We start from the raw sequence: 20,508 nt of genomic DNA, 5'->3' as shown, positions 1-20,508 counted from the left end.
AATAGCCGTGCGAATCAATAAGACACCAACTTAGCAATTCTAATAACAAATTTACTTTTAGAGGTCAACATACATTCTTGCACAACTAACGGTGACGAGATTTATAAAAACAAAATCATCAAAGATATCAATCAAGCTTGAGAACTATGAATGTATGTTGGTAACAATTGAAGTATGCCTGAATATCGGAAAAAACATTCTACGAAACATAAAGTATACACTGAAAAACAGAGCAGGCATTATATCCTTGTCCACCTGTTGTACATTCAGTGTTGTTTTTGTAATGTTAAATATTAGCAGTTATAGTAATTCGATTATGTCATTTCCGGAAAACACTTGTAGTTCGTGTACGTAATCTGATAATTTACTTTACTTCATAAGAGGGGCTGAAGTGTAGTTTTAAGAGTTATAAGTAGTTGACATTCCTAAGCATTTCATTACTTTTCGTTTATCATATCAAGTTAAATTGTACCATGTGTACAGATCAAAATTCAAAATGGTATGAGCTTTAGATGATAGGCACCTTCAAATTCAATGTTTTATTTTCAGTCAATATATATACCTTCTAACAGAAGCTACAGAGCGTTTCATGATGAAATAGCAAATAACAACATATTCATGCAGCGTTTCTCAAAGGTAAAATACAAACATAACATTACAAGTACTGTTGCAATACATACAATACATACAAAATTCAGCAATACAAACGTTGTTGCTATTGGCATCTTATGATAAACTTAAAAGCCCATGTAATTCAAATCTATACAAACGCAAAAACGAAACAACGAATGTATGTCTCGTGTTAAAATTGAGAATTGAAATGGGGAATGTGTCAAAGAGACGAACAACCCGACCAAATAAAAGACAACAGCAGAGGGTCACCAACAGGTCTTCAATGTAACGAGAAATTCCCGCACCCGGAGGCGTCCTTCAGCTGGCCCCTAATCAAATATATACTAGTCCAGTGATAATGAACGCCATACTAATTTCCAAATTGTACACAAGAAACTAAAATTAAAATAATACAAGACTAACAAAGGCCAGAGGCTCCTGACTTGGGACAGGCGCAAAAATGCGGCGGGGTTTAACATGTTTGTGAGATCTCAACCCTCCCCCTATACCTCTAGCCAATGTAGAAAAGTAAACGCATAACCATACGCACATTAAAATTCAGTTCAAGAGAAGTCCGAGTCTGATGTTAGAAGATGTAACCAAAGAAAATAAACAAAATGACAATAATACATAAATAACAACAGACTACTAGCAGTTAACTGACATGCCAGCTCCAGACTTCAATTAAACTGACTGAAAGATTATGATTTCATCATATGAACATGAGGCACAATCCTTCCCGTTAGGGGTTTAGTATCATACCATCATAACATATATGAGAAGAACATAACCCGTGTCATGCCAACAACTGTTTTTAGAATAAATGTGTTTAGTTCCGATGCAAAGACCTTATCAATGACTCAATGTTAACGCCAAAATATGCAATCTTTAATGACTTGACAACAGTATCGTAATTATATCCCTTCTTAAGAATTCTATTCAAAGGTTTTGTAAGTTTCTGAGGTGAATACTGATACCTTTGTGCTTTATAAAGAATATTTCCATAAAAAATTGGATGTGAAATACCTGAACGTATTAGAAGTCTGCATGTCGAGATATATTTACGAATGATGTCTTTATACCGATGATAAAATTTAGTAAATGTTTTGACGAGTTTGTGATATCGAAAACCCTGGTGTAATAATTTTTCAGTAATACATAAATTTCTCTCGTTAAAATCTAAAACATTGTTACATACACGAGCGAATCGTACAAGTTGAGATATATAAACACCGTAAGATGTTGACAAGGGAACTTCACCATCTAAAAACGGATAATTAACGATAGGAAATGAAAAATAATCCCTTTTATCATAAATTTTAGTATTCAGCTTTCCATTAGTGATATAGATATCAAGATCGAGAAAATGGCAGTGGTCATTGTTAGTATTAGCTTTATTTAAAGTAAGTTCAACAGGATAAATTTCATTAATATACATACCGAAGTCGTCATTATTGAGAGCCAAAATATCATCCAAATATCTAAAAGTATTATTAAATTTGTTTATCAGATGTTGTTTTGATGGGTCTTTGCTTAGTTTTGTCATAAATTGTAACTCATAACAATACAAAAACAGGTCCGCAATAAGTGGTGCACAGTTAGTCCCCATTGGAATTAAGCATTATTTGTGGCTAGAGTCTTTATTTAATTATTATGCTTTATTGCATTTTTCACTACCATTTTTTTGTAAGGCTCATAATTCTTTGTTCGTTTTTGGCATGTTTAGCATGTTAAGCACTGCATTACGTTTTTTTTTTTGTAAACCCCCTGCACTTTTTCTCGATTCTCATATATGAGCCAAATTCATTTACTGAAAAAAAGTTATGTGCTCATAATCATAGCTGCTTACTTAAAAAAAATTAAATACAAGTCCATATTGTTATTGTTTTCTTGAACTTTTCTTAGATCTTTCTGTGTGTTTATTCGCCACAAACGATCCTCCTGACATTGTCCAAATGAAAATATAAGGATAAAAAGTTCATATATAGTCTTTCAACCGAATGAATATTTTCAGGCCGAATGACAAAATATATATTGTAAGGATGTCATTTGCTTTCTTATCAATCTTATATTATAATGGTCTTTATAATGTTTATACACAATTAGCATGTGCAGTTAAAGTCCACGGAGAACCATCCTTTTCAAGATATAAAACATGTTGGTGTTCAACATGTGTTGATAAAAGATGCAAATGTAAAATGCTACTTTTGTTGCATACTTTTTGTACTCATAATCATTTTGTTGTCGATTATTACCAATTACTAAATCTCAACTATGAATCATATAAAGTGACCGCTATTTTTACAGAAAGACAAAACCCTTGGTCCATTCAAGGTTTCACAGTTCACCTCTGAAAAAAGTTTCATTCGTAGATTTATATGTCTTTAAATGTTTCTACATATTTAGATACATTATGTGCCATATTGCTTTTGTATTACGTCATGTCACGCAGAAAACAACCATTGAAGGAATATGATAAGATTTATATAATATGACTTTTTCTTTTATATATCACGAGCGTCTATAAGATTAAATTTATATTGAAAGTATGTTCTACCTCTCCCTCCACTTTATTGTCTTCAAAGGAAAACAAGGCATCCGGTACTTATGTGTATTTATACCGGTTACATTCCAAAGTTGTGTCTCTAGGAGATGAAAAATAGGTATCATATCTAGGAACCTGAATGGTCTTGAAGTATCGATTATGCTTACTGGCGTTGTTTATTATCTTAATAACGTGTTATAGTATTCGTTGTTTTATGATTTTTTATATTTTAATTCTGTTTTTTGGTGATATCCATTTGAAGTGACTCTAAACTTATGCACCCCGATAGTGTTCTATAGTTTTATGTATTCTTCTCTGTCTTGTGTGCGTTGTCTATATGACCTTTTGTGTTTCTTTGATATATATGACGTGACTCTGTACTTTTACATCCCGCCATTGTGTTATTCATGTTATTGTTCTATGATAATTTTTGTAATCTTGTCTTTCATAATTGTATAGTTTTTAATTCTAAAAACGCATAATTATATGCGAAGTTCGTTTTCTTCAACATTTCGAAATTCTCTACTATCTATAGTATATGTTCAGTGAGTACTTTTAAGTAACTTTGTTTCATTATTAGATATATTTTCGATTAGGTATTTGCGCGCCATTAAGAAAAAGGCAAATAAAAATAAACACCATATAGTGCACTGCTTTGGATCGTCGTGATTTATAACTCTATTAATATCTAATATCATATCTACAGTAATAGTTAAAGCTTGTTGTGGTAAATGCTGCTTCTCTCTAGTAATCCCTTTCAATAATAACTTGACAGAAAATTCATCTGAATGAACAAAAGGTTTGTCTAACATCAAATGCATAGTTTTAACCCCACATACATAATTTTTTATAGAACTGACTGATTTGAACGATGTACTCAAAAATTGAATAAATAAACAGATCGTTTTTAATGAAACAGGACATTCATTTAAATTAAAAAATGTACAAAAAAGCAAAAAGGCTCGCCACTTAACCAATAATTTTTTTTTGTTCCTACAGCAAAGGCTGATAATGTCGATATCGTTACATCCCGTTCTAGTTCTCTAATTTGTCTATCTGAAAACGTAATTTGCCATTCGTGAATAATGTTTTTTTAAATGACTTGTTTTGATGCTGTGTTATATAAACTTGGAAGTTTGTTATATCCTGGGCTTGTATTTTTATTATGATTTCCTTGACAGAGGATTGCTACTCACAAAGAAGCTATTAAACCAAGAGTTCCAAATGGTGAATTTGAAATCATCCCTTCGAAAATTTTACGGACGCCATCACGAGTTGGCTGATCGTTTTGGAATAACCGTTTCACAGATGATATCGGATATGTTCCTTATGTCGTAACTACAATACCTTTCCTTTTCACGAATGTGACCTACCGAATAAGACTATCTACAGGATTTGTAATAGCATAAGCAACACGACGGGTGACACATATGGAGCAGGATCTGCTTACCCTTCTGGAGCACCTGATATCACCCCCAGTTTTTGATGGGGTTCGTGTTGCTTAGTTTTTTGTTTTCTATGTTGTGTCTTTTTTACTTTTATTTGTCTGTTTGTCTTTTTTTAGCCATGGTGTTGTCAGTTTATTTTCTATCTATGAGTGTGACTCTCCCTCTGGTATCTTTCGTCCATCTTTTGTTAGATATATTTGTTTGTTGTACTTTTTAAATAAACTCTATTGTATAACACTTTATGAATAACATGTCAAATATAAATAATAAAGAAAAGCAATCAATCAGGCGTTTAAAAACAGGAATCAATGAAATGTAACACCACTCGTTGCCATGTAATATGTTTTGTTGATGAAAACATATAAATATTAATATGTATTGATATAGTCTCAAAAAGAATTGCGCAAACACATTTTGTACTTTTTAACTACATTATAACTTAAATATGTTTGAAATATTGTTATACGATGACTAGACTTGAATAAACAATTGAACTTTGAAATATAAACTTTATATGATTTAGTGCATCATTGCATAACAGTTGCTAAACAAAATCAATACTTATTGTGCCGGTATAAGTTACTATTGGTTAATCAAATAGTGTTCTATAGTAATATTTAATTACATTATCAATATCAATAATTAACCAAAAACGATAATTGATGAAATTGTCAAATAAAACTTTTCATAACTATATGCAAAAGAAACGAGGAAGGATGTTAACTATGTTTACACATAAATCAGTAGCATTTTTTTACTTGACACTATTGTGTAATTTACAAAACTTGTTAAGTTTATTCCAGAAAGACAAACAGATGGACGCACATGTGATTTTTGAATTGGAAAATAGAGGACCAAACATGTGTCTTCGGGAATGTACACATTATAAAGGTTGTAATGGTGTGAATTACAGACGGGATACACTGACTTGCCAACTGTTGTCTGTATCCCTACCAGGAGACAAACTAAAAGATAGTGAAGGGTTTTCATTCGCTAATTTAGACAATTATACTTTAGTAAGTTTTTTATTCTGATTCTAGTTTACAATATGCTTAATATTATACAAATGTATATTATAACTTTAGTTACAATAATTACAATACAGTTGTAGTTATGATAGAAGAAGGGGAGAAACATGAGGAGGAAATTGATGAGTGTTGTTGAATTGTTGTATAAGTAAACAAAAATCAGTATAATAGTTAGAGGAAGATTATAGGCACTGGCGCCTACCTTCTCCCAATTTGGCTTTAAACTTAATTTTAAACTCTGACAAACATTGACTGACTGATTGATTTGTTTGTTCTTTAGACTGCAACATCACTAAAGACTACTCGCGTTAAATCACTAGACGTGTGAAAGCATGGTTTATTCAATATAATTCTTTATTGTCTAAGATTTGACTGGGGTATTAAAATGTTATCATACCTTCAAGTTTGCCCTTCCCTACAGTATCGCTTTTGTCCACTTAGCAATTTGGGATATTCAAGTCTACAGCCTAGTCCGGGCGTAATGTGACATGAAATCTTATGTGTTCTGAAGGGAGAGATAGAGATTGCGTGGCACGCTCTTTGCACGTTAACGAACCAAAACAACAGCTAAATGATGGGTGTTTTGGATTTTTTTATCCTCAATGCTCTTCAACTTTGTACTTGTTTGGCTTTATAAATATTTTGATTTGAGCGTCACTGATGAGTCTTATGTAGACGAAACGCGCGTCTGGCGTACTAAACTATAATCCTGGTACCTTTGATAGCTATTAGGTGACTCCTGCAATTTAAAATGTCTGTTCATATCCAAGATACCTTTATTGTCAATTGGCTGTCCAAATTATCTGCCTTTAATCCCGGTCGTTCTAATTGCAGAAATTACTCATTGTATCAACTTGTAAATATGTTCTTGTCCTGAATACGCACAAAATAATTGCCATTGGAAATAAAGCAAGCACCAATTATTTTACAGACGTGACTAGGTTTTGTCCGTGAAAAATACAATTAATCTGAATATTATTATAACCACATTTTAACATTGATATAAACGTTACTTTATGACGCAATAGTTCTTCATCAAATACCATTGCTTAAATATTACACGACACCGCTAACAGAACGTGACAGTTGTTTCCATTCGTTAGATGTGTTTGCGCTTTTTAATAAGGGACTTTTTTTCCGTTGTGATTTTTCACAGATTAGATAAAACATACCTGTTAAGATCATGACTAAGAGGTGCCTGGCAATCACTTATAAATGCGGCTATTTTTTATTCTTTGGTAATCGCTACATAGTTATAAGATTCGAAGTACATTTGCCGGAGAAGTGATTCAATTTTACGTAATAACATTTTAAGTATAATGTTTATATAAATGTATCTCTCTATAAATGTACAATATTTATTTATATATTGTCATTACTGTGCACTGGACGGACGTTAACTGTATTGATTTTTTTAAGATTATAATTTCAGGATGGAGATAGTTGTCTGCCTACCAATCCCTGTAAGGAACGTGAAAAATGTGTTCCATTGGATAAGAATGGACACGTTTGCATATCATATCGTAAGTATACTTCAACACCAACGGACATTCTTAGTGAGAGTTATTTCCCAACTAAAAAGTTTGGTTGAGTTTGTTATTTTTTCATATTTCATGTGTGCAACGTTTATGTTCAAAAAAGTAGAAATGGCACTTGAATACGCGGTTCGTCAAAATATTTATCATATACTATTTATTGTATTATTCCGTTCGACTTTAAAGTTATAGTCATTTCCACATGGTACAGGCATTTACTGATGCTGAAAATTGTGGATAAAACCTGGTGTTATACCTTGTTGAAGTTCTTACTTTTAAAAGACATGGAAGTAATCAAAAGGAAAGTAAAAGTGAAAAGAAAGCATACAAGAATGTCGAGGAACGGCGAAAATAATGGCAAAAGACAAAAAGAAAAATAACAGCAAAAAGGTTACGAAACATCTCACAAAATACATAAGATGAGAAACACAACCCTCTCGAAATACTATGGTTGGCCTTAAAGTGTAGTGTCTGATTGAACAATCATTAACATAAACCAATAGAATGATCTAACTATATTTGCTAATAGAGACTCGCATTATAAAAACAATGAAGAGCAACAAAAGGCGGTTTTTCATTGACAAATATTATTTTTCTCCAATTTCCTTTTATTTCATCCTGTCCATATGCACCCCATACATGCTACACTATACGCTATATGCTAAGACAGGGCTATGAATCAATCAAATTAAGGTCAAAACTCAAGAAATTTTACGGTAACCATCATGAGCTGATTGGCCATTATGACAAAAGTGTGTCAGAAATCCTATCTGATATTCATCTTCAGTCATAATAACCTTCCATCATTACCGAACTGAACAACGAAATAACACGACGGGTGTCGTATCCGGTGAAGGAAATGCTTACCTTTCCGGAGCACATAATTTAACTCCCGGTTTTTAGTGGAGTTCGTGTTGTTTCTTATTTATTACATATAACTGTTGATGTAAATGTCTTTTGGTTTTACGAGTCTTTGTTTACTCCTTGGTTTTGATTGTTATTGTTTTGCTATACATTTTTTTGTGGTTGAATGGTTTTCTTCTGCCATTCAAATATGATGACCTGTCAGTTTTTGTAAACCCTAAATTTACAAACTAATTGTAAATTCATTTGTGCATTTCTTGTCTGTCTGAACACACTTCTCTTTATTGATTGTATTAAATAAATGGTTTTAGCTCATATATAGTAGCTAGGAAATAAAAGAAATGTGTAAGTTCGTGTCATTGACGCAGCAAGCTAACAACACTTAAAACAATCACAAAATTGTCAACAGTTAACAGATGTCTACATATAGTTTGCTGAAGTAAAAGCTTTATCACAGCAATTACAATAATTGAGATTTCTACTGTTCTCTCCTGGCATATGGCCCAATGGAGAACAAATGGAATTTATGATTTTATCACGATACAGATGTTGTAATGTCATAGAAATACAAACTTTGTATTTAAAATTGTAACTACGAATTTTATTTTATTTTTAGAAAACTGAGATTAAGTTAAATGCGTTACAGTACCAGCACTTTCCAATGTGTATATTATAGTTCCCATTGCTCAAGTTAAGCTCGAAGGATCTTATACCTTCAAAGAGATTAGTAAATTCGAGAATGATTATGTTACCCTTTTCTTAACAAACACTCTATATAATACATCACTACCATCTAAATCAGTACCAGCATATAAAATTTTAAAAAAACTTTTGAAGCAAGTCAAATTGATTAACTTTTTCAATCTGTAATCCTTTCATGTTTTACATTAAATGTTTCAATGTTTGATTAACAGCTTAATTAATAGTTTCATTACTCAAGTAATCTATATATTGATGTTAGCTAATAAACGTACAGGATAAGCAATTATAAAATAATTGAACGATAGATTATTTGTAAATGATATATGAACTTATCCATTATTAAATAAAGTGTAATGACATTTTCCTTTTGATACAATCTCAACTAAACAGCTTCTCATTATAAACAAATAATCACATGAATATTACCACTAAGATATAAATATCAAAATTGTTTCCTAAAATTGATCGTCCTGAAAATCATCAAAAACATTTCATTAAAATAAAGTATGTCAATAAAGGTTTTGATTTTGTTAATATTGCTGGTATTTTTAACGACCATTCTGTTAAAGAACAAATTCCTGGATATTTTGATAATACTGAGCTCCATCTTATTTGTTATATTAACAAGAAATCTACCCTTGGTACAATTAAAAACTTGATAATAAATTGTTCAAATAAGGCCTTCGAAAATAGTGGAATTTATTACTTTTGGAGTGTCAAAAACTCGTTGGAAGTACTTGATAAATTGCATGCTTATATTGGTGATTTTGAATCTGTTCAAAGTTTTGAATTTTCTACCCTATATACCACATTGCCTCACATTCTCATTAAGAAAAAATTCACACACCTAATTAAATGGGCATTTAAAAAGTCAGAATGTGAATATATATGTTCAAACTCTTTTAGTAGCAACAAACAAAAAAACTATGTCAATTGGACATGCTTTGATACTATATCTGCTCTTGAATTTTTACTAGTTAACATTTTTGTTCGCTTTGGTGATTCCGTATATCGTCATGTTAACGGAATTCCAATGGGGACTAACTGTTGACCACTTATTGCAGACCTGTTTTTGTATTGCTATGAGTTACAATTTATGACAGAAATCAGTAAAGACCCATCGAAACAACATCTGATACACAAATTTAATAATACGTTTAGATATTTGGATGATATCTTAGCTCTCAATAATGAAGACTTCAGTATATATACTTAAGAAATTTATCCTGTTGAACTTACTTTAAATAAAGCTAATACTAACAATGACCACTGCCCTTTCCTTGATCTTGATATATATATTATTAACGGAAAGCTTAATACTAAAATTTATGATAAAAGAGATGATTTCTCATTTCCTATCGTTAATTATCCATTTTTAGATGGTGACGTTCCCTTGTCACCATCTTACGGTGTTTATATATCTCAACTTGTACGATTCGCTCGTGTATGTAACAATGTTTTAGATTTTAATGAGAGAAATTTGTGTATTACTGAAAAATTATTACAGCAGGATTTTCGATATCACAAACTAGTCAAAACATTTACTAAATTTTATCATCGGTATAAGGACATCATTCGTAAATATAGCTCAACATGCAGACTTCTTATACGTTTAGGTATTTCACATTCAATATTTTATGGAAATATTCTTTGTAAAGCACAAAAATGGCAGTATTCACCTCAGAACCTAACAAAACCTTTAAATAGACTTATGAAGAAGGGATATAGTTACGATACTGTTGTCAAGTCATTAAAGATTGCTTATTTTGGCGTTAATATTGATTCACTTATAGGGTCTTTGCATCGGAACTAAACACATTTATTATTTATAAACCAGTTGTTGGCATGACACGGGTTATGTTCTTCTCATATATGTTATGATGGTATGATACTAAAGCCCTCACGGGGAAGATTGTGCCTGATATTCATATGATGAAGACATAATTTTTCAATCAGTTTAATTGAGGTCCGGACCTGGCATGTCAGTTAACTGCTAGTAGTCTGTTGTTATTTATGTATTATTGTCATTTTGTTTATTTTCTTTGGTTACATCTTCTGACATCAGACTCGGACTTCTCTTGAACTGAATTTTAATGTGCGTATTGTTATGAGTTTACTTTTCTGCATTGGCTAGAGGTATAGGGTGAGGGTTGAGATCTCACAAACATGTTTAACCCCGCCGCATTTTTGCGCCTGTCCCAAGTCAGGAGCCTCTGGCCTTTGTTAGTCTTGTATTATCTTAACTTTTAGTTTCTTGTGTACAATTTGGAGTTTAGTATGGTGTTTATTATCACTGAACCAGTATATATGTGTTTAGGGGCCAGCTAAAGGACGCCTCCGGGTGCGAGAATTTCTCGTTGCATTGAAGACCTGTTAGTGACCTTCTGCTGTTGTCTGCTCTATAGTTGGGTTGTTGTCTCTTTGGAACATTCCCCATTTCCATTCTCAATTTTATTGTTCACGTTTTGGACGATATTCCCACTTCTTGTGCTGCCTCTTTTCGAATTTAATTTACTGATTTAGATGATTATAAACGTACGTAAATAAACACTCACTGTGACAGTCGTAATATCATTTTCCTTGTTAAGGTAAGGTTGAGCTGTCAAAGATATGTTAAATTCATTTTTGTACCACCCAACTTTTTATATACTAGTATTTCCTTTTACAGAAATAAACCTACAGCCTGGTGGTCGTCGTGAAAAAAAAGTGTGTTATAATTGTGTTCCGTATATCTTCGTTATTTTAAACCTGGCTCTTAGTTCTATTTTTGTTTACAATTATGTCATCCTCGGCCTTTTTACTACAAAGTTTGAATTGTTGTCACTATTTGTTGCTGTTATATGTATCATTGAAAATCACACCATACAGCCTTGTTTGAATTATGTTTTATCTGTAACTCTTGTTTCTTATTCCGAAGACGAAATGGTCTAAACATTGCTATGACGTTATAATCAATATGACTAATATTCCAAGAAGTGACAAATTCGAAAACGTACAAAGTCATTTGGATTTATTACATACAAAGCTGCCACAACATGTACCATGGTATATTAAGCAGTATATACATATTTCAAACATCTATTATACGTCAAAATTCATCAACAAAATAAACCTATTAAATACTCTACAGAGATAGCTTTATGTATACGTTTATTTATATGAACGCCTGTGAAGTCGCAATCCATGATTGCTACAATAATACTCTTGAAAAGAAACAAAACTACACAAATCGGTATACATTCTGTGTACTGAAAACATAAGAGGTCTATACAGTAAAATCTGAAATATGTCATATGCGCTGATTGTCCTCATAAAAATACAACATTTTACACTTACTGGATTGCTCAGATGCGTGGTCATTTATAAAAAACATAATGACAAACGATTTAACACACAAAAAATAAGAAGATTGTTTACAAGTAGTTATTGATAAAAAAAGAATATGATAATTAAAATAATAATACCGATTGTATCATAAACAGGATCGCCATGCGATGAGCAGCCTTGTACAAACGGAGGGGTCTGTCGTAATCAGGTCAACAGTTATGTATGTACGTGTCCGGATGAATGGACTGGTCTTAACTGTGACAGTAAGTTACAATTTTTTATTCTAAATATGTGACTGACGAGGTGGACGAATAAGGGTATACATGCTCTCGGAGCATGGTCCTTTATTTTGTTGTTTTATTATCTGATAGTGTATGTGTGTGTGTGTGTGTGCTTACGTAAGTTTTATTTTTTTCTTAATAACATCAACGAATTTTCTATTAGTTTATCTTTCTTGCTTATATCATTTCACAATGAACGTAGTTTAAACGTGCTCCCTCACAACTTCATATTTTGCATAAGAAGAACAGCCCGTATAACTGTTGTTATTAATGGTAGAGACATTTGGAAGAATCAGATAAAATATAAATGAGCTAAAAGGCTATTACGTATTTAAAAAAAATCAACATTACGATATTGTTCTTGTGAAAAGGTTTTCGGATGAATTGCAAATGTCACAAGAGAAAAAATATATACACAACAGAATGTTTATACGATTAACACATTAATTGTTGTCTTTTAAAATGCTTTGTACGTTATGTTGTGTAAAGTATTCTGTTGTTTTTTATTAAATTTTTTAATCCCTGGCGTTGCCAGCGGGTTTTTTTTACTTGAATTTTGCTTTGTTATCATTCGCCTTTCTTCACTTTCGATGATACATGGTAAAAATATTTCAAGGCGTTAAGCATTTTTGATAGTCCGTTTTGATCAATTGCCAATGTCGAAATATAATACAATCTTAAGATCAAGCACTACATTTGAACAAACTTTTTCTTTAAGCCAATGTGTGTGGTGTTAAGATGGACTGTTCTGACCTTAAAAGCCCTATCTGCAAAACTGGTATATACCAACTCAATATGAATGGCACCATTAATGTACTCTGTGTAATAAATGATAATGGAGGCGGCTGGACTGTAAGTATTACAAGATAATTGTCAGATGTTCTAAATTGTCATAGGTTGTTTAACGATTTTGTTTCTTTGCAATGGAAAAAAGTCTGAGGTTGGCAAACTGTATCATTGCATTAAGACAGGAAGTGAAGTAATCATTGTAAAGTATGGGGGATCAGACAGTTATTTCACTCCGTTAATGCATTACACGAAATGAATTATATAACTTAAGTTTTTCCTATGAGTTGTAGATCGTTTCAATAGATAAATTGAGAAAATTGAAATAAGATTATCTACCAGCATAGTAAGAAACTACAGATTATTTATACGGCCTTGAACAATATGTAAAACCACGTTAAAATGGTCTTCGTTAGACCATAATAAAAGCAAATGCGTTCTGGTCAAAATTCAAATGCAATCTATCTCTGTACGTACATACTATTTAGGAGATAACTGTGTTGTATTTAACGCTTGGCATTATAAAAAAAATATATTTAACAGTCGCAAATTGAGATGACCAAGCGATGCGTAGCAGAAATGAGAAAAGAAATCTGATGTATGCCAGAACTTTGACATCGTGTTGGATTTGACATTAATATTTAACCGCTGCTTATCAGAATGGTGACGACAAAAGAATACATTTTTAAGTTAAAGATTTTGTTCTCCAATCAATGCAAATTTATTTAAACTATTTGTTTGAGATGGCTACAATGTCATGGATAAGACAGATCATTGAATGGTTTCATAGGTGAAGGTTGACTCAGATGCATATGTCGTTAGCACATCATTTTGGTATATATCCATGTTGGTTATATTATAAGTAATTGCAAAACTTTGTCAAATAACCAGCCAGCCTAAACTAATTATTTTAGGTATTCCAGAGAAGACAAAACGGCAATGTTGACTTTTACAGGGATTGGAATTCTTACAAACTCGGATTTGGAAATATGAGTGACGAGTTCTGGCTAGGTACATGGGCTGTATGTTTTAAGTTCAATTGGCAAAGAAAATGCATTACATAAGTAAAACAAATGTATGGTATATCTGATCAGAGATTTCGTCTCCAATGCAATAGGCGATAATAAATAGAACAAGAGTGCACACGCTGAAATGTCTCGCCTTCTTTACTTATCATTGCTATTATGTTCATAGACCTAAATATAAAGCTTTATTACAACTGTCACATAAACTCAACATTAACCAAAGAAAACAAAACATTGATCATGAAAATGAGGTCAAGGTCAGATGAACCATGCCAGGCAAACATGTACAGCTAACAATTCTTCCATACAACAAATATAGTTGACCAATTGGTTATAGTTTAAGAAAACAGATCAAAACACAAAGCCTTAACACTTAGCAATGAACCGTGAAAATGAGGTCAAGGTCAAATAAAACCTGCGTATCAGACATATAGATCATAAAATATTTCCATACACCAAATATAGTTGACTAATGCATAAAGTCTTAGGAAAAAAAAGACCAAAACTCATAAACTTAACTTTGACCACTGAACCATGAAAATGAGGTCAAGGTCAGATGACACCTGTCAGCTAGACATGTACACCTTAGAATCATTCCATACACCAACTATAGTAGACCTATTGCATATAGTATAAGAAAAACAGACCAAAACACAAAAACTTAACTATAACCACTGAACCATGAAAATGAGGTCAAGGTCAGATGTCACCTGCTAGTTGGACATGTACACCTTACAGTCCTTTCATACACCGAATATACTAGACTTATTGCTAATAGAATCTGAGATATGGACTTGACCACCAAAACTTAACCTTGTTCACTGATCAATGAAATGAGGTCGAGGTCAAGTGAAAACTTTTTGACGGGCATGAGGACCTTGCAAGGTACGCACATACCAAATATAGTTATCCAATTACTTATAATAAGAGAGAATTTAACATAAAAAACTACTTTTTTTCAAGTAGTCACTGAACCATGAAAATGAGGTCAAGGACATTGGTCATGTGACTGACGGAAAGTTCGTAATATGAGGCATCTATATAGAAAGTATGAAGCATCCAGGTCTTCTACCTTCTAAAATATAAAGCTTTAAAGAAGTTAGCTAACGCCGCCGCCGCCGTAGCCGCCGCCAGATCACTACTCCTATGTCGAGCTTTCTGCAACAAAAGTTACAGGCTCGACAAAAACAAATATATATTTGTTCTGATCTAGAGTTAAGAAAAAAATGTAATACAACTAAGTACAGATGAAAGCTTTTTATAAAAGTTTTTTCGACAAGAGCTGTGGTCACAAAAAGTTTAGACCTGCATATTTTCTCTAACAAATATATATATATATATATATATATATATATATATATATATATATATATATATAATTATTTCGTTTTATGTATCAGAAATTACAGACTGAGACATGATAATACAATCCGGATAAAAAACAAACATAAATTAGAATTTACAAAATACAGTTGAATTTACCAATAAAGGTTTTCTTTGGGATCACATGAACTTACTTTACACATGCTACAATAGAGGTGATACTTTATTTGATGTATTCATTATTAAAAAAAACAGGCATTCGATTATAAGAGAGGACATTTAAAGCAGGTTTGATTGTACTTTGTACATTGTTTCTTATGAGTTTTTTCTTCAAAAACTGTATAATCTATATCGTATCAATAGTTTCGGTGGCATGGAAAACAAAACTAAATTTTCTGAAAGGCTGGTAATAAGTTAAGGAAAGGTCTAAGACCCGCACTAACTATATTAGGTATGAGATCATGACGTGCAGTAGCCACTTAACAACGCACTGAAACCTCTTAAAGTCTTTTGTTTTCCCGTTTGAATGGTTTTACACTAGTAATTTTGGGGCCCTTTATAGCTTGTTGTTCGGTGTGAGCTAAGGCTCCGTGTTGAAGGCCGTACTTTAACCTATAATGGTTTACTTTTTAAATTGTTATTTGTATGGAGAGTTGTCTCATTGGCACTCACACCACATCTTCCTATATCTATTTTGCAAAAAAAAACGTTTGGATAATATCGAGCGTTGATTACAGGTCTATGGTAGAGATGATATTGGGTGTAGGCAATTCACAAACAGCGAGGCTTCGACCCATACTGTAGTTTTTAACTGTTTGTGACAACAATGCATATAAATAATCTTAAGCAAGTGTTCCGGGGGCAACATTTGGATGACCTAAAATACAAAATGTTTGGGACCCTTCTCACCGACATAGCAAACAAAAACAAAACTTCCTAGAGTTTGCAATAGCTGAGAGATTAACCAGACTAATTGGGACAATTTAAATCTAATCCATTTATTTTCAGGTAATAAATACCTTCATCAATTAACAAACCAAGGCACCTTTACTCTTAGAATCGAATTGGAAGATTTTGACGGAAATCATCGTTACGCAGAATACACCCAATTCTCCATAAGTGATGAACGTTCTGGATTTAAACTGCACATCAGTGACTATACAGGAGATGCAGGTAGTAAACAAACATGATCAATAGTTGTATCAATTGTTTGTCGATATAGCTTGTACAGAACATGGGTATCATAGATTGATGTTCTTCGTCTGAATGTCACTTTAAGGTAACAAGTTGAACACAAACCAACATGTTTCGTAATTTTATAAAGCTAAATATGATTACTGTGTTCAAACATGTGTTTCTGAAATACACATTGAACAACGCGTTTTAACATTTGGTCTACTCATTAACATACCGTGTGTGTAACACTTGTTTGAAGTACACAGTCAATAACCGATGTGTACTATACATATTTCAGGAATACGCAGTGAAGAACCGTACGTGAAACATGTAATTCTTCAATATTAAGTAAATAGCCGTGTGTACAATGCGTGTTTCTAGCATGAACAATAAACAAATGTGCATGTGACAGGTGTTTCTAAAATAAAAAAAATAAAAATAACTGTATGTGAAATACATCTAATTTGCAGGTTAACACTTCTGTTGTCTATATCAACTAACTATAGAAATGTTCGTGCAATGTTGAATTCATGTCACATTTCTACACAATTTTTGGTTCGTTCTAGGGTTGGAAAAAATTATAAATATATGTATAGCGATGTTTAACTGCAGTTTAAATCAATAAAAGATCAATGAAAAAATATAAAAACTTTTTGGCATTCGACACCATACTGCGGGTCTTCTAATCTTTAAAAAATATTGTTTACAGGAGATGCGCTTACGTACCATAATGGATATATGTTTTCAACGAAAGATAAAAATAACATGGAATGTTCCAAGACCTATAAAGGAGCATGGTGGTACAATGCTTGTCACCATAGCAACCTGAATGGTCAGTATCTGACAGGTGCGCATGCTTCATTTGCTGATGGTGTGAACTGGTATCCGTGGAGAGGACATTACTACTCACTAAAGTCGATAAAAATGATGTTCCGTAGAGCATAGAAATGTTTTATGTGTAACAAACGATATAATGTAGAACATTGTTTTATGACAATAATGTTGTTCCATAGATATAGATATCTTTCATGAGTAACGTACATAACAAAACCTAGCAGATATCGCAACCGCTGCTTAATCTCAAAATGACAATAAAAACAACATAAAATTGTAACAGTTCGACTCTGCTATAAATTACTTTTATATTAAAATGATTAAAATGCTGTCACTACAGTAGTTTTTGTCAAAATTGGTGAACTATCAAACAATAAATAGTATGTTACCAATTTTACACTTTTACACTTTCTCAGAAGTACATTGATTTGAAGACAATCAGAAATATATAAGAAATATATATAACAGGTGAGTGTGATATACAGGTTGAATGTACCATATCGTATTCTTCATTTTACATGTTTTAAATGATTGATTCATAACTGTAACCCCATCTTTGTGAACAAAGTTTAATATTATTAGTAAAAGTAATTATATCAGTTGACTTACTTGTTTATGATGAGAAGCCATGGTTATAATATTATGTTATTACATTATTCAATTATGTTTGAAATAAATAAGTTAATATGTTATTTATAACATAATCTACATCTAATACTTTCTATTTGCTCATTCTTAACGTTGATAATGAAGCTACCATGACCTCCATCTTTACTATGTATACCAGCTTTGATAAGTGTTTGGTATGACTATAACTGTTCACATCATTTTGTATTCGTACTATAAACAACATATTTATGTATTTATCTAAAAACAATATTATTTTCATCAACCTGTGTAAATTATTTTATTTGGCGATATAAAGTCCAAAGTTATCTTTATCTTTCTGATATCGTTTAACATCTTACTCTCTATATTATTGATTTTGTATTTACATTGTGTCTTAAATCAAATGCATTCGTTCAGTTTATATTCACTTGTTTGTGTTTATATGACTTTTGATTGAGTTAAGTCATTTCAATTTATATTTGATGATGTGTCTTCCTATGTTGTGATGTTACACTGTTGTTTTCATGTACATGTAATGATGAAGGCTGGTAACTATGGAAATGTTTGAACCCGCTGCATTTGTTTGCAAAAGTCCTAATTTAGGAACATGATGTTGTATTTGTCTTTTGTTGATGTGGTTCATATAGGTTTCTCGTTTTTTTTATATAGATTAGACCGTTGGATTTATATTTGAATACTTTTACACTGACTAATAACTTTTTGGGGCCTTTATAGCTTGCTGGTCGGTGTGTGCCAAGGCTTCATTTTGAAGACCGTTCTTTGACCTATAACGGTTTACTTTTACAAATTGTGAGCTGTTTCATAGGCACTCATATCACAACATCTTATATCTATGAATTACTTGTACAATGATAACAATAATGTATCTGTTAATTAAATCGAGCATTAAAAATAAGACTTAATGTATGCATTGATTTCAGTTTAAGTAAGTTTATCTGTTTAACGTTTTAAAACTGAAATATTTAACGTAAGAAGATTTGTCTGGAAAAAAAACCCATTCATATGAGAAAATGATAAAAAGCATATCAGTAGTATGATAGTGGTTGAATGAAACTTCCCTTAACACATCGGACTATATACTATCAAAGTTAACATAATATGTAATTATATTTTGTAATGATAAGAAAAGCTCGATGGTATTTCTTTTAAGGTCTTTGTCAGCTTTATTACTACTTTTCTGCAATTAAAAGAGCTTGATGCATTGTATATATTGTTTGCCGAAAAAGTAAGTCGAAACGTCAAATTATCCATTTGATATCAACTGACTTTGAATATCTCTGGTCCCCTGTCGTTTTTATTGATCCGCTGTTCCCTCTGACTATTCCAGTGATTTTTTTTTATCTCCTCAGACTTTTACTTTACATTTAGTTTCCCTCGACTTTTCCTAAAAATTTGGTTTCATCTGACTTTTACTGTGTTTTTTTTTTGTTTTCGCCTCTTACATGTTATTGAAAACTGACATTTCTAGGTTTTTATAATAATTAATTTTGTAACTTGTTTTACTTAAATAATTAAAAATATAAATATATAATATATATTGGTGTGGTTTTCATTTTTTAAAATTGTGGAAGTACTTTTAAAATTGTGAAAGTGCATTTTAAATTGCACGTGTTTTAAAAGAATTAATCAGTTTATTTGTTTGATAATTCTACCGTATATAACAGCTAGTTTACTCATGTGTATTACTGATGTGTTAAATGAACCCTGATCAGAAATTGTTTTTCAAGCACTGTGTTATGCAATAAAAAACAATAATATGTAAATGGAATTGAGTTTGTAATGGTGTTATGATTGGTATTTTGCAATCATGTCGTATTTTCTCATAAATCAAAACTGTAAAAATAAGGTGCATCTATCTGTTTTAATAATTAACGATGAGATTTTCTAAAAATGGTTGTAATAGTTGTTTGCAAGCACAGAGAAGAAGGATGTTAACTCTCTTAATATTTACAGAAGTAATAATTTCTTACTTGACACTATCATGTTATATTCAAAACGTGTTGGGGGTATTTCAAAATAACAAACAGATGGACGTACATGTAATTTTTGCTATGGAAAATACAGGACAAAAGATGTGTCATCGGGAATAGGCACACAAATTACGTCACATTTGAATTTCTGAAACAGCACAAAAATGACGTCACATTGAAAAACTATATCTAAAAATAAGATAGAATTAGGATTGATTTGAGATATAATAGAACTAAATACTGATATTACATTTAAACACAATGCACATTGCAATTCTTATTAATAGCAATTAACTATATTATATATATATATATATATATATATATGTTCGGTTTGTTTTGGATCTAACTTCAAACGTAAAACATCGTACATATTACGTTGAACAAAATCAAATCTAATAAATAAAGGTGGTGATTAATTT

At 31.7% G+C, this 20,508-nt stretch overlaps 1 protein-coding gene across 1 annotated transcript; it reads left to right on the top strand.

Moving 5' to 3' along the window:
* The first annotated feature begins 7,070 nt into the window (after window positions 1–7,070).
* On the top strand, window positions 7,071–19,522 carry LOC139496155 (ficolin-2-like). Its single transcript, XM_071284621.1, has 6 exons — window positions 7,071–7,156; window positions 12,217–12,324; window positions 13,061–13,194; window positions 14,043–14,139; window positions 16,485–16,649; window positions 17,362–19,522. The coding sequence occupies exons 3-6, from the start codon at window positions 13,081–13,083 to the stop codon at window positions 17,595–17,597; spliced, it is 612 nt and encodes a 203-aa protein (XP_071140722.1). The 5' UTR covers window positions 7,071–7,156; window positions 12,217–12,324; window positions 13,061–13,080; the 3' UTR covers window positions 17,598–19,522.
* The last annotated feature ends 986 nt before the right edge of the window (window positions 19,523–20,508 follow it).

Source organism: Mytilus edulis, chromosome 11 (assembly GCF_963676685.1).
Source record: "Mytilus edulis chromosome 11, xbMytEdul2.2, whole genome shotgun sequence".
Taxonomy (NCBI): Eukaryota; Metazoa; Mollusca; class Bivalvia; order Mytilida; family Mytilidae; genus Mytilus; species Mytilus edulis.
The sequence above is the reverse complement of the archived record's forward strand: the minus strand, read 5'-3'. Positions and strand labels throughout refer to the sequence as shown.